General features: G+C 38.4%; 1 protein-coding gene across 1 annotated transcript; it reads left to right on the top strand.

The window, feature by feature from the left end:
- The first annotated feature begins 5,262 nt into the window (after positions 1-5,262).
- On the top strand, positions 5,263-7,579 carry LOC132266242 (uncharacterized). The gene is made up of 6 exons (XM_059767094.1): positions 5,263-5,415; positions 5,531-5,608; positions 5,832-5,979; positions 6,106-6,533; positions 6,728-7,312; positions 7,361-7,579. The coding sequence occupies exons 1-6, from the start codon at positions 5,263-5,265 to the stop codon at positions 7,577-7,579; spliced, it is 1,611 nt and encodes a 536-aa protein (XP_059623077.1).
- The last annotated feature ends 17,350 nt before the right edge of the window (positions 7,580-24,929 follow it).

Raw genomic sequence — 24,929 nt, 5'->3', positions numbered from 1 at the left:
AAGGGAGACTTGCCCCAAATTGAATTTGGATGATTGTTACAAGCATTTAATTTAGTGGTTGATTTGATCTTTTTCCGCTAAATTTAACCCTAATTGCATATTTAATTATTAAATTTTTGATAAGAATAAAAATCAGATGATTGTTAATAACTAAGCATTATTTTAAGTATAAACATTCATCATATTCCAAGATTACGATTATTAGTATAATTTGATTGTATTTAGTTTTTATTTTAATTTTCTTTATTTAGCTTTGTTTGTTGAATAAATCTTTTCTTGATGAGATATATATATATTTTTTGCTAATAGTAATGGCATAGTCACATAAGATTTAAAATATATATATATATATATATATAGCATACAAGGCAAAATAAATATTTTATTATATATATTTTTTCTTAAGTTCAAAAAACTATTTTTACGCAACCAAATAGTTTTTTGATTATTTGTTCTTTAAAAACTGTTTTGAAAATATTTCCTATCAAGTAGATGTTGAAACTCAAAAAACTGTTTTCAGTTTTCTATTCTCATTATCTAAAAATTATTTTTGGAAATTGTTCGAAACAAGGCGGAAGTTTTCCAAAAAAGTCAAATAAATTTTAACATAATGAAGGCAAAAAATAAATTATTCAATTACAAATTAAAAAATTTGGAGAAATTAGGAATAAAATATAGCATAATATTAATGTGTCTAATAATTTCAAAATGTACACTGAACTTGGTAGTATTCATTACAATTTAAAATTGAAAAAAAAAATTACTACTTGTACGAGTCTTTAAGAAATATTTTAGAAATAAATAACACGAAAATATTTCTATCATATATCTTGAGTATTATTTTAAATTTCTAATAATTTTTTTTTCAAATTTGAAACAATTATTTCAAACACACATACTTAACCTACACAGTGCATTCAATTAGATCAGGACTATATACTTGTTATCAACCAAACAATGGATTACTATTTACTAGTGAATTGTCAAATCGGTCAGAGAAGAAATGTTATTGAAATGAGTTGAATCCTCTAATATATATATGTGGAGTTCCCTAGGCCAGCATATACGTATACGAAGAGACATGCAATATGACACATTTCCGAACCTTGCTCTTTCTCTGTTAGCCGTCCTCCTAGCTCCTCCATTTTCCCCTTTCCAATGCAGAAATTCAAAAGGCTTGCGTGTTACCCACAACCACATTAATTTACTTCTCTTTCTCTCTCTGGATATATATATTATGTCCAAGAGAAATGAATGGATTAGTATTCTTCTTCTTCTACTTCTTCATCAGCTCTCTCTCTCTTATTCATTAGCTCTGTCTCATGGAAAGTGTATTTATATGCAGTTTGTAATTATTATATGATATTTTTTTTTAATTTGTTTTTATTTTTAATTAATATGTATCTTCTGAACGTTGCTTCATTTTTTAACTTAATTTTGTTTTAAAAGAAATAAAACTTAAAGAGTAGTTTTAGTGTGAATGATTTCTGGTCAAGTCCCAGTTAAGTGATGGCTTTTGTTTTTTTCGTTTATTTTTCTTTTCTCCTTTGCAGATATATAGATGGAATTTTGTTGTTGTGCCACGTCGTCGCCAATGTCTCATTCTAGTCAAATAAAAAGGATAAATTTTGGTCATCAATAGTTGAGATGTTTTAGGTTTATATCCAATGGCTCTCTGAGCATTCAAAGGTGTGGACGTTTTATATTGAAAAACTAACGGCCGGATTTAACTGTTTGGATCTAGGAGCTTCTGTGTATGCATTTTAATATCTTTTATTCCAAAAGTTTCTTCTACTAAATGTACGGTTCAGATTCACTAGAAAGCTATTTTGTTTTTCTATATATTAAATCTAACATGTTTATCTAAACCCGAAAACCCTATATCTATATCTCTCGCCTCTCTCTCCCTCCCTCTCTCTCTCTCTCTCTCTCTCGCTACTCAAAAAATTTAATAATCAGATTTATCATTTGATTTGCTTATTTTGTTTTGATTGCTTTTTTTTTTTTATATATATATTTTTATTTTTTATACACTTATCATGTTTGTTTTTGTTTTTCATATTTTTTACTGTTCTGAATCTTTTAATATTTAATTAGGTGGCAAGCCTACTCAGTGTGAGTCAGTCAAATCTCGTCAAGCTAATGCTTGTGCGGCTGATTAAGAGCATTCCTATTGAGGACATCAAGTTCCAGAACTCAAAGTTTATTGATCCTAAGAAAATGCTCTGGTTACAAGGTTTTTTGGTAAGAAATTTATTTTGTAACACTTATTTTTTTTGGGTTTTTTATTGGATTTTAACATTTAAATGATTTTGTCATGATAGGCTGCTGAGGATGCTGAGGAGGTGTTGCTGAAGTCGTCGTTGCAGACACTGTTTTTCAGCATGCTCTCAAAGGGAAACTTGGCGGTCCAGACCGTGGATGTCTACCAGAAATGACTCCCAAAAAGGATACACAAACCTCCATTTCAGCTATCGTACTCGACAGGACCGCCGGAGGGGCTCTCCGGGTCAAGAGCGGTAGGAACGGCCAAATCCAAATGGCTAACTTTGAGCTTTGAGCTTGGCAAAAGACTGGGAGAGCTGGACTTCCTCCAACAATCTTTGGCAACAGCTTTCACTGATTTCAATTCCACGGCTTGTGTGTCCTTTTTGGGAATCATTTTCTGGTAGACATCCACAGTCTTCACTGTTTTTTTGCTAAGAACTATTTAAATGATCTTGTTATGATAGGTTGCTGAGGAGTTGTTGCTGAAGCCCTCGTTGCAGACACTGTTTTTCAACATGCTCTCAAAGTGAAACTTGGTGGTCCAGACCGTGACGTGACCGTGGATGTCTGTGTGGGTTGGGCTGGGGCGGTTTTTTTGTGGATGAAGGTTTAATTAAATGGAGGTTTTATTAATTTTATGGATATGTTATGGGGCTGGGGCGGTTTTTTAGTTTCAAGAAAAACTCATTCGACATGAAGTATCAGTCTATCAGCTAAAACATTTATCTTAAAAATTAGCATAAAATAACTGATTATGGAAAAAAATATATATTCCAAATCTTCTGGATAATAATTTTTAATGAAAATAGTATTTAACTTTGCTGGTTTTAAATAGAATATCATAAAATTTGAAAAAGTATGCTTCAAATATTGAAAAGATGGGAAAAGAGAGAAGCTTAAACCAGTGCCGTATAATGCAACAACCACCCCATGCGATTTGAGATGAAGAACTTACATCTTGGAGCCCACTCTCGATCACTTTGCAACCAATAATAGTGCCTCTGTCGTGCTCTTCGGAACTATGAAAAACCTTGAACAGTGCATCCCAATCAATGAAAGCACTCAAGCTGGCAGCAACTTCTTGAACATCATTGCCAATGCCTGGAAAAAAAAAAACCAGAGGAGAATATGCACATGAACTTAAAAAGAGAATGAAATCCTAATAATTATTAAATGAAGCAAAAAATTATTAGATGACATGAATTGGCTCTTTGAATTATATCTTTCATTAGGCTCAATTTTCCATCTAACTTCTGTTAGGATAGGCAATCTTTATATATTGTAAAATGACATGAACAAGAATGTATTGTGATTGGTCAAGCCAGTTAGTCAGTCTGGTTATGTATGTCCATCACTCGAGGTGTTTTTCTTTTTGAAGAGTTGAGGATCAATCCTTAAGCTGGAAGGATTGATCCCATTGCCCTAGAGTGCAGAATAATGCCCAAGATCGATCTCAACACCTCAGAGTGAACCTTAAATGATTCAGACTTTCCAAGTCTGAAAAGATCTTTAATATCATTGTTTTAGCGGGATTAGGATCCCAAAATACCATACAGAGCTAAGGATCTTCATGAGTGATATACAAGGGGTATGAGAGAGACATCTACATACAATGAAAGAGTATGTTGTAAGATTTAGAGTTCCCCAAGAGTGAGTATCTCTTAGAGATTATGGTGTGGTTTCTTCCAGTTGTGCATAATACTTCATTAGAAATCTTTGAACATCGGCTAATTGTCACAAACTGTCCAAGTTAAATGAAGGTTAGGCCACACAAGTGCCATGGATGCACTTTTGGTAAGGTAACATGGCATCTACATGACATGCTATAGTGTATTAGTTTCTAAAGTGCTCTGTAATAGTGTGTAAATGAGCAAGGAAGGATGGTGTCTTCTAAAATGTGTTTGATAATTATAGAGTTCAATAGATTAGGATATCAATGGCAACTAAAAGTGTGTAAAAATCTTAGATGCTTCGTAGGATTGTTGTAGAGAGTCGATCTATGCCACTTGATTAAACTAAAGTAAACGTTAATTTGCTAGGTTGCTGTATACACAAATAAGTAGGGGGCTAAAAAGCACTAATACAAATACGGATACGAGAAATAAGTATGACAAACAATAAAATAGTAATATATTATTCTATAATAAAGAAGATATTAAATTTGATAATTCATCACAAGGACAATCATGGGGACCATTTGAAACATGAGGTATATATGGGACATTTACATGACACCTTGTTCAATTTTGAGGCATTTAGTTCATATGCCGTGGAGTAGAAATGCAGCACTGCCTGGAAGCATCAATATTAACAACTTTCAGTGTTGTGGTCAGGACAAGTGTACTGCTATGTACTGACAGCCATAGTTGTCAAAGGCGTCAGGCCCCTTAAGGTGCAAGCCCTGAGCCTCAATAGCCAAGGCGAATAGAGTTTTATAACGGATGAACATAACACTGTGTATGTTGTCCAATGCTAAGTTAGGAAAAGTGTTTTAGGCTAAATCTATTAGCACAAGTTGTTACTTGGAAAACCGGTCTCCATCGATTGTAAGACTCCTGAGCAGTGTTATCAAAGGCTCAAGGTGCACTAAGGTGCTAGAGTTCTTTGGAGCCTAGACGCAAGGCGCAAGAACAAGGCACGCGCCTGAAAACTTAAATTACTATGAAAGCATTCGCATTCCATACTAAAGGCTCAAATGTTGTCAAAAGCGTGTCCGGGCACACAATAGGTGCAAGTGTGGTCAGTACGAGCCTGGAGCCTAGCTGAGCCTAAGTGCCCACCTTTGACAACACTGCTATGAAGGAGGTATGGTCTGGGTCTCCTGCTAGTTGAGAATATGCGAGTGTTCTGCGTATGCTAATGTCAATTATGGGAAGCTTGAACCGAGGGCTAAGAATTGCATATTTCTTGGTTCTGTGCCTAAGGTCAAGGATACATATTGTGCCCAGATACATCAGGGGGAAAAAAAAAAAAAATTTAATTGTTAGCAGGAATATGACCTTTCATGAGTATGCAATCCGTACTCCACAAATTAAGGTAGTTGATTCAGGGAGAGCTCAGGGTGTCATTGAGCAAGTAGATCATGTAAAGGATGTTTCTGATTGGTCAAATGATGAGTCAGTGCAATTTCAAGCTGAGAAGGAAGATGTATAGTTGCAGCAGTACAGTGTGCCTACAGACAAGCCGAGGAGGGAGGCTAGGCCGCCTCAGCAGTACGGGTTTCCAAATACTAATTCGGTTGCTTATGCACTTAATGTGGCAGAGAGTCCTGATGAGAAGGTATCATGAGGCCATCACGGGTGGAGAATCGACACATTATTCTATTGCCATGAGTGAGGAGGTTGAGTCTCTTCATAAGAACTAGACTTTAGAGCTAATTGAGAAGCCTAAGGGCCAGAAGATTATGGACTGTTGTAAATGGGTCTTCAAAAAGAAGGAAGGAACCCCAAGAGTATAATATGTGAGGTTCAAGGCACGCTTGATGGCGAAGGGCTATACACAGAGGGAAAGGGTGGACTTCAATGAAGTTTTGTCTCCCAGGTGATGAAGCATAACTCAATCAGGGAGTTGAGCAGTTGAACAGCTTGGCGATGGCTACGTTTCATGCCTTCCATATTCAGGGGAGGTTTGAGAACTCTTTGAATGCATCGTTTATTGCACTTATTCCTAAGAAGGGGGGAGCTTCGGATGTAAAGGACTCTAGACCTATTAGTTTGTTGGGCTACATTTATAAATTAATAGCTAAAGTTCTAGCATTAAGGTTGAGGGTTGTTCTGAATGATATCATTTCGGAATCTCAGAACTCTTTTATAAGTGGGCGTTAAATTCTTGATTCAGCTCTTATTGCTAGTGAATGTGTGGACACGAGGTTGAGGAGTGGTGTCCCAGGGGTTCTGTGCAAGCTCGATGTTGAGAAAGCTTATGATCATGTGAGTCGGAAGTTCTTCTTGTATTTGATGGACAAAATGGGTTTTGGGGATAAATGGAGGTGTTGGATTGAGGCCTACATATCTTTAGTCAGATTTTCGGTGATGGTTAATGGGTCTCCGACCGGGTTCTTTGGTAGCTCGCGAGGCTTGCGTCAGGGGGATCCTTTGTCTCCTTTCTTGTTCATTATTGTTATGGAGGCTCTTAGTAGGTTGATGAGGAGGGCGGTGGAGTTGGGTTTTATTAAGGGGTTCATGGTGGGTGGGGGTGATGTTCATCATATGGAGATTTCTCACTTATTGTTTGTGGATGACACGTCGGTGTTTTGTGAGGCTGAGGTCTCCCAGATAAGGTATCTGAGATCGGTGCTAATTTGTTTTCAGGCGGTGTAAGGATTGAAAGTGAATGTAGGGAAGAGTGCCTTGATTCCAGTAGGGGAGGTGCAGAATATTGGTGAGTTAGCTTCTGGGCTTGGATGTGGAATCAGTAGTTTTTCGATAGATATTTGGGGTTACCTTTGGGAGTTTCTTAGAGAAATGTGGGTGTTTGGGATCTGGTGATTGAGAGGGTTCAGAGGAGACTTGCAGGGTGGAAGAAGCAGTATTTATCGAAAGGGGGAAAGGTCACTCTTTTGAAAAGCACACTATCAAGTCTTCCTACTTATTTTTTATCCCTCTTCCAGATACCAACTGGGGTTGCTAGTTCGATTGAGAGGCTTCAAAGGAATTTTCTATGGGGTGGACTTCAAGGAGAATTTAAATATCATCTTGTTCGGTGGGAGCAGGTTTGTAGGCCGATTCAGGCCGAAGGCTTAGGGATAAGGAGGTTGGTGCCATTTAACAGGACTCTTCTTGGCAAGTGGTTGTGGAGATTCGAAATGGAACGTCATAGGTTGTGGAGGAGGGTTATTTTGTGCCGGTTTGGGGAAGAAACGGGGGGATGGTGCTCGTGTTTGGTGAGGATTCCTGTTGGTGTCGGAGTTTGGAAATTCATTAGGAAAGGTTGGAATGAGTTTTCAAAACACATCAGATTCAGAGTTCAGGAGGGTAGGGATGTGCGGTTTTTGGGGGATCTTCGGTGTGGTGATTGTACTCTTGCTTGTGCATTTCCCAGATTGGTTAGGATTGCTGTTAATAGGCATGTTTCGGTTGCTGACTGTTATTAGCTTGATAGCGGGAGGGTTACTTGGGATGTGCGGTTTATGCGAGTGCTTCAGGATTGGGAGTTGGACGACATTTGTGAGTTGCTAGATCGGTTGTATCGGCATGAGATCCGCGGCAGGGATAGAAATTCGCTTGTTTGGGTGCCTGCTTCTCGGGGAATGTTTGAAGTGAGATCATATTTCCGATGCTTATCAGATAATACAGGGATTATGTTTCCGTGAAAATCAGTGCGGAGATCTAAGGTGCCACTCAAAGTGGCGTTCTTTACTTGGACAGTGGTGTGGGGCAAGATTTTGACGCTTGATAATTTGAGGCGGCAAAGACATATCACAGTTAACTGGTGTTGTATGTGCAAGTGCAATGGGGAATCGGTGGATCATCTTCTGTTGCATTGTCCAGTGGCTTTGGATTGTTGGTGTCTTTTGCTAAGAATGTTTGGGGTTTCATGGGTTATGCCTCGATCTACGAGAGGTTTGATGGAGGCTTGGAGAGGGTGCTATGTGGGAGGTCATGCTCGTGGATTTTGGAGGATAGCGCCCTTGTGTTTATGGTGGTGTTTGTGGAGGGAGCGGAATAATAGATCCTTTGAAGCGAAGGAATCCTCAATTGCTATTCTTAAGTCAGCTTTTATTTCATCTTTATGTTTTTGGGGTTCGGGTAGGTTTTGCTCCTCACCGGAGGAGATGATTGATTTTATTTCTTCTTTAGGACCTTAGTGTCACACCCCGCTACCAAGAGGCTATGCCACGCAGGCGCCACGCAGACGCCCAGCAGACGATGACATGGAGCCTGCATGGACTGGAGCTTTCTAGACTTCTCTACACATGTATGGAACTTTGCGGAATTCTCTAGATTAGTGTGGAGTTGTCTAGCCTTTTCTAGACTTGTCTAGAGTTGTATAGAATTCTCTAGAATTCTCTAGACTTGTCTTGTACATAATAGATAGTTCTAGAGTTGTGTAGATATTTCTGGAGGATTCTAGATACTAAATCTAGGCCACATATTTGTACACATCTAGAATGTTCTTGTAAGGCCAAAGGCCTATAAATAGGAGGTGGGAGTTCATTTGCTCCTCACCAAGCAACCAAGTTGTAATCTCTCCTCTCAAGCAATACAAGTTCTATACATTTCCAAACTTTCTTGCTCACTTGCCTAACCTCTTCCTACACACCCAAGTAAGCAAAACACTTGTCTAGCCTTAGTCTTCACTAAGCTAGCACACTCGGGTAGGCTGACTTAGCGCTTCAAGGGGGCTTGAAAGTGTCTAAGGCCGCACGGTAGCTTGAAAAGGTTCAAGTCCGTGACATTAGGCTCCCGTTCCCCTTTTGAACGTTTTTTTGAATGAATTTGCTTACTTATCAAAAAAAATGTCAAGACTGCGTTCTTGCATAGTGAGTTGGAAGAGCATAATTATGTGCACTGGCCTGAGGGTTTTGAGATTCTGATAAAGGAAGACCATATTTGCCTACCGAAGAAGTTCTTGTATGGGCTGAAGCAGTCTCCTAGACAGTGATACAAGCGATTTGACACCTTTATGGTTGGGAGTGGCTGACATAGGAATGAGTTCATCAGTTGTGTATCATAAGAGGCTCTCAGATGGTTCGAATTTATATTTGTTGCAGCACGTCAAAAATCAACGGCTTAGCTTAGTGATGAACTTGAGATAAAAGATCTTGGCGACGCGAAGAAGATTTTAGGTATGAAAGGTGTTAGCATATATGATAGTCACGATTTATGGAATGACTTACCATAATAGCACAAATTTGATTATGCATATGTTAGTATATATGATAGCCATGATTCATGGAATGACTTACCATATTAGTAGAGATTTGATTATGCTATAGAATATGCCATAGAATATGCTTTAGAATATGCTGTGATTTGATTTAGTTTCCATTCTTGTAATATGAGCGTGTGCTCTTTTTATCTATAAATACTATAGCTGTGAATGAGTAATTCATATTATTCAAGCCTTTACATATTATTAAATATCATTCAAGCCTTTACATATTATTAAATATCTCATTCAAGCCTTTACACAATTCTCTCATTTTCCTTCTATATTGTATTTCTACTTGGTATCAGAGCCAGGGTGGTCTGACTGCAATGAGGGCATTGTGAGTTCGGCACCACCCATTCGGGAATGGTCTAATGGCCATCCGGGAGGTGTCGGGTAGGCAGGGCCGTCCGACCTCAATGAGGGCGTTGCGAATTTGGCACCACCCATTTAGAAACGATCTGAGGAGAGATAGTTGTTTCTTTTTTTTTTATGGTCTGAGGATACATTATTGATTCTTCCATCTACATTGTTTAAACATATGTATGAAGGGGAATGGTTTGATTCTTCCGCCTACATGTTTTAAACATGTGAAGGGAAATGGTCTAAGGAGACATTGTTGGTTGTTTATGGTCTGAGCAAACATAATTGGTTGTTTATGGTTTGAGGAGACATTGTTGGTTGTTTATGGTCTGAGGAGACATTGTTAATTGTTTATGGTCTGAGAAGACATTTTTGATTTGTTGATCCGCCCTTCATCTGAGAGAAAATCATTGCTAGTCAGATTTTCACTCTGCAACTTGTAGATTCTTCCAAAGGGCATTCGGCAAAATTGTGTTTGAGAATGCATTGTCCAAGTTGGGCGTTTCAGATATCCACGCACCAACTTGAGGGGGAGTGTTAGCATATATGATAGTCACGAATTATGGAATGACTTACCATATTAGTAGAGATTTGATTATGCTATAGAATATGCCATAGAATATGCTTTAGAATATGCTGTGATTTAGTTTCCATTCTTGTGATATGAGCGTGTGCTCTTTTTATGTATAAATACTAGAGCTGTGAATGAGTAATTCATATCATTCAAGCCTTTACATATTATTAAATATCATTCAAGCCTTTACATATTATTAAATATCTAATTCAAGCCTTTACACAATTCTCTCATTTTCCTTCTATATTGTATTTATACTAAAGGTATAGAGGAGCAGGAAGATTGCATTTTTCACAGAGGAAACACATTGAGAAGGTGCTGGAACGCTTTAGTATGCAAGCATCAAAGCCTGAGTACTCCAATGGCAGCCCACTTTAGAATTTCGATATGATTGTAACCAATGATCGAGGAGGTGGAGCACATGTCTCGTGTTTATTATGCTAGTGCAGTTAGTGGAATCATATATGTTATGATGTGAACTACGCTAGACATTTCACATGCGGTTATGTAGTAAGCAGATACATTGATAGACATGGGTAGGTCCATTGGCAAGCTACGAAATTGATATTGCGGTACTCGCGAGGCACTGCACATGTTGGCTTAGTCTATGACACAGGCAACGACATGAATGGGAGTATTGTTATACTGGAGATCTTGATAGGAGGTCCTGGACAGGTATGTACTCACTCTTTATGGGAGTGTGATCAGTTGGAAGGTGACTTTGTAATCTACAATTGCATTGTCTATGATCGAGGAAGAGTCAATGGCAGCCAGGAGGACAAGAAAGGAAGCTATATAGCTGAAAGGCTTCATTTGTGATTTGGGCTTACAACAAGATGATTTGACTGATTTGCGATAGCCTAAGTGCCATAAATTTGAGTAAAAATAAGATATTCCATGAGAGGACCAAGCACTTTGACGTCAAGTTGCACTTCAACAAAGATGTGATTGCCTGAATTCAACAGTTGTGTATATCACATGAGGTTCTCAGATAGTTCAAATTTGTATTTGTTCCTGTATATTGATGATACGTTGGTAGCTTACACCAGCGTGTCAGAAATCAACATGTTGAAGGCTCAACTTAGTGGTGAATTTGAGATAAAGGATCTTGGTGACGTGAAGAAGATTTTAGGTATGAAAATTCACAAGTATAGAGGAGCAGGCAGATTGTATTTGTAACAGAAGAAATACAATGAGAAGGTGCTGGAACGCTTTACTATGCAAGCACCAAAGCATGAGTACTCCAATGGCAACCCACTTTAGACTTTCGACACGATTGTCACCAAAGATCAAGGAGGAGGTGGAGCACATGTCTCATGTCTATTATGCTAATGCAGTTAGTAGCATCATATATGCTATAGTGTGCACTACGCCAGACATTTCACATGCGGTTATGTAATAAGCAGATACATTGATAGACGTAATAAGGTCCATTGGCAATCTAGAAAGTTGATATTGCGGCAATTGCAAGGCATTGCACATTTTGGCTTAGTCTATGACAAAAGGCAGCGACACGTATGGGAGTGTTGTTATACTGAAGATCTTTATAGGAGGTCCTGGACAGGATATGTACTCACTCTTTATGGGTGTGTGATCAATTGGGAAGGTGACTTTGTAGTCTACAGTTGCATAGTCTACGATTGAGGAAGAGTCGATGGCAGCCAGAAAGACAATAAAGGAAGCTATATGGTTGAAAGGCTTAGTTTGTGATTTGGGCTTGCAGCAAGATGATTTTCCTGTGTTTTGAGATATAGCCTGAGTGCCATAAATTTGAGTAAAAATCATATATTCCACGAGAGGACCAAGCACGTTTGATTTTCCGTCTCTTGCTTTCATAGAAAATCAAATTTAGGAGATGAAATCCCGATTACATTACCGCTGGCCGAAATTGGATTTGGAAGAGCAAGCTAGATAATACATTTCATCTTAATCTCATTTACCGAAAAAGGGGCCGTTTCACGAGCTATCATGTAATAAAATAGAAGGGCAGTAGAATGCTTTAGTATAGCACAGTTATAACAAAAATATCTTGTGCCCATGCCCTCAGGAGCAAGAGATTGCATTTGCATCGGGATTATATTCACATTAAGTGGGAAAAGGCAAGGTTATTCCCCCAAAAAAGAAAGAATGTATGGCTAGCAGCCCAACGGGCATACGGATGTTGGCTAATCAAAGAAATGGCTCTAGTAGTTTCCTCAGACGCCCCCCCCTCCCCCCACTTCATTGGGCCTTTGGTGATAGGTTCAGCCATTACATCCCCACACTAGAGCGTACCTTAGCCGTGCAAGGTCCCAGCTATATGCTTCACATGCAAGTCTTCTTAGGCGAGCTGAGTAAAGATCACGGGCACTCCCTTAAGGCGTAATAATAATTGAACTATTGGTTCTAAGCCATCTCTGGCGATTAATCAACAATTGAAAGTGAATTTCTTGTGTATTCTTGATAAACCAACGTTTATATATATATATAGGAGAGTTTGTTTGGGAAGTAAGAAGATCTCTCATCTGTTGTCTCCAAAGGGGAAGATGGTAACTTGCTGCGAAATCTAAGTGAAGATTCGGACCTAGAGAACCCCTCTTTCCTAGGCGACTTGAGGTACCGTGCCACTTGCCACTAGACTCGATAGATTCGGATCAGCATCGATAGAAGTTATCCTTCTTTTCGAGTACGCTATGGTAGCAGCCAACGTTATTGTTGTTGTGATCAAAGAAGAAGTACCAAATATGCCCCTAGAAAGATCAGAAGTAGTCATAGTTGTAATTGTATATACCCATAAAGAACTCAAACGTGACAATGGTACCACCCTGAACCCTCTTATGAAACCGAAATCCGCTACTCTCCTCATCAGTCTACTAAAAGCCTCCATCACAATGACAAACAATAAAAGCAAGAGAGGTTCCCCCTACCTCCAACCTCGTGAACTACCTCATAACTGAGAATCTCACTAAGGAGATGCAAAACTCAATCAACATCCTCCACTTCTCCCCAAACCCCATCCCCTCTAACAAGTAAGAAGCTCCAGCTCACATGATCATACTCCTTCTCAATGTCAAGCTTGCATAGAAGCCCTGGAACCCCACTACTCAATCTGGAGTCCACACACTCACTAGCTACGAAGCATGGACACGCCTAAAAAGGTAAGGAATCCGTGTCGGACACGGACACGTGCTGACACGTGTAGAATACGCCAAAAACCGTGTCTGAATTTTTTTTATTTTTTTGAATATTTGAATACGGCACAGATATGTCATGGACATGCATTGGACGCGCCATAGATATTCGGGCACAACATGGACACGCCATGAATTTTTTTTAATTTTTTATAAGCAAGGCACTTGAGGATTTTAAGTAAGTTTTAGAAGGAACGCTAGGTTGAAGTGTAACTATGAGGAGTTGTTTATTAGTTTTCAATGATATGATGGTCATTATATAATTACTTAAAAGTTATTTTATAAAACAATTTTATATTAAACAATCAGATATTTATGCTTATATTTAGTTCAAAGGTTCAAACTCTTGCATATTTATGTTTCTTTGTTTTCTCCTATTTCTTAACCATCTTTCTATCATTCTTTCTTTTCCCTAGCAAAGCACAAATTTTTTTTCATTATTAGGTTGATAAAAAATAATGTTATTATGGGTATCCGAGATGATACTATCGAGGACGGAACTCAATCACGAGACTAGAACCTTAGTTATTAGCATATAAACACACCCCACCAAGCTAAAAGGTCTAAAGTTATGTAATGTATTGTTTTATCTTTAATGGAACTCCACCACCATTTACGGAAATAAAAAAATGATTGCACCAGAAATGGGAATGTTAAAATAAAGGGAAAATTACATATAAATGGAATTAAAGTTCCATATTTACTTAGAGGCTGAGTCAAAGTTCCATATTTCTCTAAAATGGATTGCTGAGGTGGCACATGGTTTTTTACTGTTTAGAAATTGTGGTGCCTAAAATACCCTTCCGCGAAGGTACTACTTTTTCTTCGAAGGTACTACTTTTTTGAACTGAAGGTACTACTTTTTGGCGTCCAGGTACCATGTTTTTTAAACACCCGCGAAGGTACTACTTTTTCTCCGAAGGTACTACTTTTTTGAACTGAAGGTACTAACTTTTTGTTAGGGAAGGACATTTTAGGCACCACAATTTTTTAAACAGTAAAAAATCATGTGCCACCTCAGCAATCCATTTTAGAGAAATATGGAACTTTGACTCAGTCTCTAAGTAAATATGGAACTTTGACTCCATTTATATGTAATTTTCTCTAAAATAAATGTGTGACATGTCACCAAGAAAAAGTAAAATTAAAGCTGATTCACATTCTTGAGATGGTTGAAATAACATTTATTGGAGATAAAATGTTAGAAAACAAATTAAGCTTGCTTGGCAATGTGCAGCAACGATCAATAACAGCACCAGTTAAGAAATTAAAGTGATCCTTATTGAAAATAATTCTGGGAAAAAATCGATCAAGATGTTTATTCCAAATAAAAACATTCTTTTTCAGTTTCAAAAAAATTAGTGGCTACGTCCTTGTCATGTCGAAGAAATAACCCAAAAACAATCTGCTAGATTTGAGCTAAGATGGTAAAATATAAAGGTCACTTAAGCAAAGGAAAAATGCACTACGAATGTATTGTGTCTATAGATATGCAAAAATAAAGGTTTTGATTCTTTTGAAACAAAACATCAATACCATAAGTTTAAAAAACTTCAATCTTTTACCATTGAGCTTAGGCATTCGTTGGAAGAAGGATGGCCAACGAAATGATCGAAACCAGGAACTACTTCCTGAAATTCCAGAAGAGGATGATGAACTAGAAGATCGGGAACTACGCGTACTTCCTAGAAAGCCAAAGCCACATATAAAATAGTGAACCATATTTAATTGAAAATAAGGCTAAATAAACAAAAAAAAATTAATAAATTAAATCTATCAACTAAAAATAAGCACTAGGTACATACATATAAACAACATTATAATATTTATCATGCTGCCAGATAGGCACATACTAAGGAACAAGAAAACACATTGCAACTTAAGAGGTTTAAGGGCAACACACCAAATCACATAATTAGACATTAAATATGAAGATTGCGATAAAAATAATTTAGAGATAGAGAGATAGATTTTAAAATAAAAATACAGAATGCCTCAAAAGCAGTAAAATCTAGAACCCACGGGCAAGGTGACTAAAGAAAATTAAGATAACTATCAACTGTAATGATAGTATTCCAATAGAAATAACATTTCAACTCAATCAGCCAATATCAAAAGAGAACCACATAAGTGTAGCTAGCAATTAGAATTTATATATTCATTTTTTTTTTTTTGGCAAAATTAGATGCATGAACAAAACAATTAACACATTAAATTTCACGAGAATCTACGAGTCATGGAATTTTAAAATCCCGGGATTTTAAATCCAGTGGTTGTCAAATCCCATATTCTCTTAAGGTCATTATTCAGAAGCAATTTCATGAAATTCTCTAACCAATTTAAACAACAGCATAATGAAGAGTATTTTAACAGAATTTTTCAATGTGTCATTTTGGCTGGGACAGAAATTGATAAATTCTACTTTTTGTAGGATAGAATACCAATTGTAGAAACCCCAACCTCCAAATCGAGTGAGAGGGCCACTAGGAAACAAGGGAACATACCTTGCTTGACGTTCTCTTTAGAGATTTTTCTGAATTTTAAAATTTTCTTCCAGCTTGTAAAGCTGTTCTCCCGGAGGAAATGAGTGTTAATCCATTTAACCCAGAGAGAGTTGTTGTTCTTTGAGCACACATTCCATAGGTGTCTGACTATAGCTACTCAGTTCCAAGAATAAGACTTCGATTCTGATGCAGTGCAAATGCAAGAGGATTTTCTTCACACAGTTGAAGATCCTCGGAAGATTAGATTGAAATTGCATTAATAGGGGCAGCATTGTTTGTGGGTCTTAAATCTGTTTTAATTTTATGTTTAATGTTTGTCTTAAGCTCTAGTTAGGGTATTATTGTCATTTTGATTTTATTTTATAAGGCATGTGCCTTTTATTTGAGTCGTGACTATTTAAGGTCTGTTTCATCCTTTTTTAGCTCTTTATTCTGCTGGACAAAATACTAGCCTTTAGATTACATTTATTTGAAGGGCTAGGATTAAATCTTTGCTAGGGCATCCCTTGTGACTTATAAAAGGGTTGTTTTAAGTTGTAATCAGCAGATTTTTTGGCGTATTATCAATATATACTGTCTGCTACTGCAGCTTTTACCTCTCCCTTCTTTTGGGATTGAGTTGTGGGTGTTTAAGCTATTTGTTAGCTTAATCTTGCTCTCTGTTTTCCCTTTTTCTGATTTATTTGTTTTCTCTCATAGCTGATTGCATTAGATTCCAATTCGTCCCTCCTCCCTACTCCCTCTTTTTTCGGAAGGCAGACCTCCTCCCAAGCAATCTTTAGCCCCACCACCAAATAAAGAAGCACCCTTCCAAATAAATCTTCTTGATATATTTCTTTGTTAGCCTAACGACTTTCTCGGGCAATACACAAACGGAGCTGCTCCAAAGAACTTGAATAGAAAATAGCACTAAGTTAATCGTTGAAGCCAATCAGCAAAAGAAAACCATTAGAATGTGAAAGGCTGAAACCTTTTAGTGATTTTTCCACAAGTATGAAGCCACAGTGAATTTTCCACCAGAAGGAAACCATATATAACCCTACCTGATCTTTAGGTTGGGGATTTAGAAGAGGAGGCATTCCTCTGCCAGTTCCCTTGGAGCTCTTATCACATAGTTTGGCCTGTTCCAGTCACCATTTCATATTATTTGAGCAACAGTAGCCGCTTACCCCATACCAGGATCCCAAACCAGGGATCATACCTTGCTTGACGTGCTCTTTACAGATTTTTCTCAGTTTTAAAAGTTTCTTCCAGCACCATGTGCATTCCCTGGAAATTTTGCCGTTCCCCTTAAGAAAATTAGTGTTAATCCATTGAACCCAGAGAGAGTTGATGTTTTTGAGCACACACTCCGTAGGTGTCTGTCTATATGAATTTTATTGCTCCCTGGGATTGGCTTTGGGCCTTTTTTGCGCAGCTTAAGTGGAGGGCAAAGAAGGCCTCCTAAGAACTTTTGATTCCAATTCCTCCCTCCTTGTTAGGAAGACTGACCTCCTCAGAAGCAATCTTTAACATCACCACCAAATAAAGAAGCACCCTTCCAAAAGAATCTTCTTCTCTTTTTTCCTTTCCCTAAAGACTTTCTCAGACAATATACAAAAACGGATGTGCTCCAGAAGACTTGATTCCAAATAGCATTAAGTTAATTGTTGAAGCCTATCAGTAAAAGACAATCACTAAAATGTCCAAGACAATCATTTCATATTATTTGAGCAACAGTAGCTGCTATCCCCAGACTAGGAATCCAAATCAGGGATCCTACCTTGCTTGACAAGCTCTTTAGAGATTTCTCTCAATTATAAAAGTTTCTTCCAGATCCATGAGCATTCCCCAGAAACTTTGCTATTCTGAAGCTGTTCCTCTTAGAAAATTAGTGCTAATCCATTTAACCCAAAGAGAGTTGATGTTATTTGAGCACACGTTAGAATAAGAACTTTTGATTCCAAATCCTCCCACCTTGTTAGGAAGACTGACCTCCTCAAAAGCAATCTTTAGCACCACCACCACATAAAGCACCACCCTTCCAAAAAGCTCTTCTTTTTTTTTCGTTTCCCTAATGACTTTCTTGGGCAATATACAGGCAGAGTTGCTCCAGAAGACTTGAATCCAAATAGCACTAAGTTAGTTGTTGAAGCCCATCAGCAGAAGACAATCACTAAAATGTCCAAGACTGGAATCTTTTAGTGAATGTCTCAACAAGATCCTCACACTGGTGATCTCTTAAGTCTAGAGGAGACAAGAGAACACCAGTATCTCTCACTGGAAGTTGACCTTCAAGGAATCCAGTGGCTTGAATGGTAGCTTCTTTATCCCCTTGACTGACACGAAGAAGAAAATCAAGGATTTCAAAGAATTAGAAAACAAGCCTGCCCAATTACTAAATGTTTCCAAGATTTCTTTCACCACCTTAACAGCCTCAATTTTGCTACTTTTAAACAAGCAAGTCCAAGAAAAATGTAAGTTTTTCCAATTTGTGACATCTCCAGTGGTATTCGAATCTCTGATCTAGGACAGCTGCTCTTAGCGTTTCTGTTAGCACTTTTATGTTTTTGTTAGCACTCCTCAAGGATAGCATCTCTTTGATGTACTCCATAAATCTGAAGAAGAAGAGGCCATGTTCATTTCTGCAAACCCCAACTTGAAAATGATACTTTGTTTCCAATGAAATTGTGGGGAAAACGGAATTTTAAAACTTTTTGTGGAAGCATGAATTGCCCAAATCCAAGTTTATGTGTAAAGACCTTTCACTATATGAATATAGATGATAAATGCACACATATATAAGGTTGTAGAGCCTTATACCTATGAGATTTGAACAAATCTCGAAATCACCAACTCTATGAAGATGTAGAAACCTAGAGTTTGAATCTTCAAGTTCTCCTTTCTCCCTCCTCCTTGTCGTTTCCTTGACTTCAAGAATTACTCCTATGACCCCCTTGATGATTTCCTCAAGCCACGTTTGTGGGAACAATAGAGATGAAGCAAAAACCCTAGCAATATCACTCTATACTTCTTTATACAACACTTATCGAGTGCCCTTGTCAATCACTACACTCCATTTGCTATTTCCTACCTCTTGGGCTTAAACTCATCATATGGGATAGGAGTGAGGATCTATTGGGCTCTTTTTCTTCGTGGCTCCAATGGGCTAATAATTGACCCAATCAATCCCATTGACCCAATTCAAATAGCCCATTAACCAAACTTAACTCCACTATATAAGAACGGTTGCACTCCAACTAAAAAATTACTAACCACTAAGTCAATTTGCATAATGACCCCTCTATTCTTAATTAGCTATCAAATGAACAAATGCCATCAATCCAACCACTTAATTAATCCATTTATTTGGAATCCTTGATTATTTCCTATTTGATCATGTAAATCATTTATTTAATAAAATAATGTATGTAATAAATAAACATACATATATATATATATATATATATATATATATATTTAACTCTTGAGAGTATATTCCCAAGCTATTAATTAATTATTACCTAAAGAAACAGATAGTAGACCCTTGCAGCCCACCGAATAAATCAAAGCACTAACTAATCAATACAAGAGTCTATACGTCTCTCATGCTTGAGAGTCATTTTCCATTAACCAAACTTACCGAATAAATCAAATGGCCAATCTGAGGACATTTGCAGCTCTCTTTATGAAAGTTCCAAAATAGTTAACAATGAGGTTCGTGAGGGCAGTTGATCATCATTGGGTATTTATCCTAGACCTAAAAAAGTTCAACTTCGTGCAAGGAGAAGAAAGGCTAGAGAGGAGAAACAGAGAAGGGTAAATGATTTGCAGCCTGACTGTGTTTCGGGTAAGTCTCCTCGGCATTCTAGTGATGCTCCTTATACTTCTCTTCTTCCTGTGTGTGAGAGGTTGAGACGGGTTGCGGGGGTGGAGAAAGGAATTTTGTCCTCCGTTTGTAGGAGGCTATCCCCGGTACTTGAGGATGTCTCATATGTTTGTTCGGAAGAGGAGATTTTGGAAGGGGAGGATGCATATGCGGAGGAACTTCCACTTGGGTTAACCAGTATGGAAGTAATTTGATTTTTGCTGAGGATTTTGATGAAAGCCCTTTGAGATGTTCTAACTCGATTGTTTTTCGAGATGAGATTCAACCGAGCCAATCTTTTGCCTCTTCTAATCTGGAACCTCATAGATTTTATCCATCCAAGAAGCCTCGTGTAAAATCTAAGGGAAGGAGATGGTCCAGGAAACAGAAACAAAAATACGGCCAAAGTTCCAGGTATGTGCTCTAACCTGAATCACATGACCTCTGCTCTCTATCTTCCTCCTCCTCCTCCTTCTACTCCTCTTGGGGTGTTGAGGAGTGTTGGTGGGGTGGGGGATGGTGGCTTGTTGCCAGATTCTCAGATAATAAAACCGGTGGAGGAAGGGGAATTTGAAGGAAGTTTTGAGGAGGGCAGAGGGGAGCTGTCTGACTAATCTGAGATTTCAGGGTCGATCACTTGTTACGAGCCCAGCATTGATGTGGACAATGGTCAGTGTTTGAAACTTATTCCAAGTAGAAAGAGAGATGGCAGTGTTATTATGTGTGTGGGATGTGGGATACAGATGGTCTTGGATGGGGAGTCTGCTGATGTCTTGCAATCTGATCTGTGTTTACAGTGTGCTGAGGCTGAGGCAGGTGATCTGGTGCCAAGTGAGGAGCAGGATGATGTGTCAATGGATACTTGGGATTTTTGTTCTCCTAATGTTAGGGAGTATGGCGAAGAATCTGTGAGTACGGGTTGTGATTCTTGGGCTATTGCTGATTGCTGCTCTTTGATGGATATTCCACCTCCTGTTGGGAGAATGGTGATGCAGGTGGAATTGGAAATATAGGAATTGTTACTCCTCTGCCAGTCATCAGGGATGATCAAAGGGCCTCAAATGTGGAAGGTTCAAATGATGCGTGGTTTATGGAGTGCATTCAGAGGGAAAGTAATCTCTTGGGGATGCCATGTGATGGAGAGGAGGAGCAAGTTAAGGGTCTGTTCCAATCAGTGAATGATGAATGGGCAGTGGTGAAGCATAAAAAAGGTCAGTATTGGAAGGGGGAGAGGGAGCTGAAAAGCCTCATTTGTTATGTGAACTACGAAGGGAGAAGTGGAGGAGGGAGTGTAAAAGGGAAGTGAGGGAAGGAGGGGGGTTGGCAGAGATTTTGTGTCCATGAAGCTCAAAATAGTATCATGGAATGTTCGGGGCCTGAATGACCCGAACATTCAGGCCCTGAACAAAAGGAAGGCGGTGAAGACCTTATTTCGCATATGGGGAGTACATGTGGTGTGCCTGCAGGAATCCAAGCTGGATAACCCTTCAGTTAGGATCTTGAAAAGTTTGTGGGGAAGTAGATTTGTGGATTGGGAGGTGATCAATGCAGAGGGTACGACAGGGGGTATTGTTGTCCTTTGGGATAAGAGGTGGGTTTCGAAGATAGATATGTGGAAAGGGAGATACTCCTTATCCCTTTTGTTTGCTTTGGAGGAAGACGGGTCATAGTGGGCTTTTTCTGGAGTTTATGGTCCAGGTGGTGATGTTGAAAGAAGAGGGTTGTGGGAGGAGCTGAAGAAGATGGTCTTTTTCGTGTGTGTGTGTGTGTGTGTGTGGTGTTGGGGGGGGGGGGGATTTCAATGCCATTCGGAATCCAAGTGAAAGATCTTCAATGGGCGATTGGTCCGCTGCTATGACTGAATTTTCAAATTTCATTGAGTCCTGTTGACCCTAAGGGTAATTTTGATGATCACAAGCCATTAATGGAGTTTTAAGGACTAATGTTTACCTTGAGAACATGTGACAGGTATGTCACTTGAAGTCCAAAAATGGAGAAGAAATCAAGTAATAGCAAAGTCAAGCAAGACTCATCTCATGCACTCCAAGGATAAAGGAAGTCAAGTCATTTAATCCCAAAGCCTCAAAGATGAAACATGAAGAAGGAAAATGATCAAGACCGTGATTCAAATAGGGTAGATAGTGTTAGAATGATATATATATATATATATATATATATATATATATATATATATATATAAGTGTTGGGCCATTATGTAATTACAGAATGTTGATAGGGGCCCTTGTGTAGTTAAGTAAGACTTGTACTCTTTATATAAGCCTTGTACACTTTATTAGGTTTTTCAAGTATAATGAATATAGACAAGTCTGAAACTTCTCTCTCCCTCTCATATATATAACTGTGAACATGGTATCAGAGCGTACGATCATGGGTGTGAGAATCTGTAATTGGGTTCTTCTTGTCTAAGATTCAAATTGCAATTATGGTGTTGGTGATCTCTACCATTGGTTCATCGGTTCCTTGTTTGTCGTCATCAGCAGCGGCTTGTTCATCGTCGTCAGATCTGCGGCGTCGTCAGATCTGGGAGTTGCTCGTCGTCGTTAATAAGCGCCGAATACTGTATATTCAAGCGCCCTAAATTGCATTAGTTAAGTCCGTTGTTTGTTTAATTCTGTAGATTATCTTCATTTGTGTGTTTGTATGCATTTTCAGGTTTAATTGCAAAAAGGGAGCAAAAATAAGCCCTTGTGGATTTTTGATCAACAATGTGCTCAAAAGCTGAATTTCTGGCAGCAGTGAAACCTGGACTTTGCTGGCCATTTTGACCTTCCAAACTCGAGAACTGGACTTCTCTCATAACATGAAAGATTTAGAGCTCTGAATTAGCTTTCTAAATCTTCAAACAGTTTGTCATTCGGAGCTCGGAGTAGAGAGTTATGGCCTTGTTACCAGAGGTGCGCAGAACTGCCTGGCAGCAATGAAATTCTACCTTGATCTTCATTTTCGACCAACCATTCTTGAGAATTGTATCTCCACCAAAAAATGAAGTATTTAAAGCTATGAATTATCTTTCCAAATCTTCAAACGGTTCCTCATTCGGAGTTCAGAGTCCAAAGTTATGGCCATTTCATCAAAGTAGGTCCGGGCGGAGCAAATGGAGAATAGGGCATTCTGCCCAATTTTCGAGTGCTCGAGGCCCTATTTCGAGCACTCAAAATTAGGGCAGAATTCTACACAACTCAGCCCACTTGTGCTCAGATTTTACCTACTTTGGAAGCTTTACTTTATGAGTTGGTTGGGGATGTTTCTTGGAGGAGAGAGAGAGCTTTTTGTGTGGATTTCTTATCTAGATAAAGAGGGGAGAGCCACACATTTTCATTATCCTTCATTTCTTACAAGATTAGAGGAGAGAGAAGAGAGCAAAGAGGGTGTTCTTCAAGCTCCAAAGAGGGTGCACAAAAATGGAGATGATGATGATGCTTCTTCCTTCTTCTAGCTCACCAATGGGCAACTAAACCTCATCTAGGGAGGTGATGAAACCCCTTCCTTGTAAGCATGTGTTAGTATAGTTTATTTTTGGGGATTACAATGTATTTTTGATAGTCTTTCCATGATCAAGAGCCTCATTTTTGTTGTAATGAATGTTGAATGTTTATAAATGATTATTGTAAGTTATTCATCTTGTCTTGGATGGTTACTTTTCTTAATCATATTGCTTGCACTTCCATGGTGACAATGGAAGTTAGATCATGGAATGGTTTTAATGGCATGGAGTTGGAGAACCTAGATAGTTCATGGCTTAGGGTTTCCCTTTGATGGTCTATACTTGATTCTTAGCTTTATGTGCATTCACCATTTAAATTAGGGCTTGATAATCCTTGACTTAGTAAGCATTTTCTAAGCTACATTTTAGTTTAGGTAGTTGATCATGTGAACCTTTGATGGTTTATTCTTGCCTTTCTATTTAAATGAACTTCTTGAGGATATTATAGCAACCTAGTATTGTTATGTATCATGACTATCATATATGTTGTTTTTTCCTTAAATTAATCTTAACCTAGCATGTGTATAGGGATGGAGGTGGATTCATTTCCCTAGCCTTCTTTACTTGTACTTCAATCCCTTGAATTCTTGCAATTTATTGTTTTATGCACTTTTAATTTCCTAGCTTAAGTGACATCCAACAAAACCTCTATAAACCCTTCATCATTCTAAGAATGATTCTAGACATTTAGGTTGTATTAGACTAGCGCAGTCCCAGTGGTTCGACTTACCCGACCAATAGCCCTATTTTACAATGATTCGTGCTATTGCGAAGGTTGATGTATAGTTGATCAACCGATCAATTTTTGGCGCTGTTGCCGGGGAGAGAAGGTTGGAGGTGCCGAGGGGTGGTGGTTGCATGAAATGGTTTGCTTGGTTGAGGGGTGGAAAAAGAGATGGGTGCTGTGGCATGCTTGGTTTATGGTTGACAAGAGAGTGAGGAAGCAAATTCGAGTGCTCGAACTGAGCTTTGGAGCACTCGAATTGAAGGTAGTGGGCTCGGCATGGTTAGTGCAGGAAATTCGAGCACTCTAACAGGAATTGAGAGTGCTCGAAAATGAGGCAGTGGGTTGGGAAGTTAGGCTGAAAATTTGGAGCAATCCAAATGGAATTTAGAGTGCTCTAAATGAAGGCAGTGAGCTTGGGATGAGATTGGTTCACATTTAGAGCACTCTAAAATGGAATTAGAGTGCTCTAAATACAAGCAGCAGCCTCGGAATAATGGTGGGGAAGTTTGGAGCAATCCAAATGGTAGCTAGAGCGCTCTAAACTTGGGCAGTGAGCATGCAAAATTGGTGTGGTAATTTGGAGCAATCCAAATGGAAGCTAGAGTGCTAGAATCTTGGCCCAGTGAGCATTTTGAATGGATGCAATTGCTGAAACAAATGTGTCAAAGTTTGCAACATCTTGCTAATGCATGAATCAAATTGGAGAAATTTTCAAAATGCAACACATTTCCAATGCATGGATGAATGTAGGAAAATTTTTAAACCTTTGCAACATCACACAATGCATGAATTAAATTTCAGAAATTTTTTTAAAACTTTGCAAATTCATTCCAATGTAATGCATGGATGGAAAATTTTGAAAACTTTTCAACTTCTTTCTAATGCATGGACAATTTTCAAACTTTTGAACTTCAATCCATTCTAATGCAAGGAGGGAAAATTGTCAAACTCTGCACTTCATTGCAATGCATGGAAAATTTAGAAAATTTTTCAAATTGTGCAATTTTTTTTTTTTTTTTTTCAATGAGTGCATGGATGATTTCAAGAAGATTTCCCAACTTTTGCAACCTCACACAATGAATGGATGATTTTGAGAAAATT

This window comes from Cornus florida, unplaced genomic scaffold (genome assembly GCF_030987335.1).
Source record: "Cornus florida cultivar Cherokee Brave unplaced genomic scaffold, ASM3098733v1 CherokeeBrave_3.0.0_Hap2_Chr07, whole genome shotgun sequence".
NCBI lineage: Eukaryota > Viridiplantae > Streptophyta > Magnoliopsida > Cornales > Cornaceae > Cornus > Cornus florida.
Note: the sequence above shows the minus strand (reverse complement) of the source record. Positions and strands in the feature narration are given on the sequence as shown.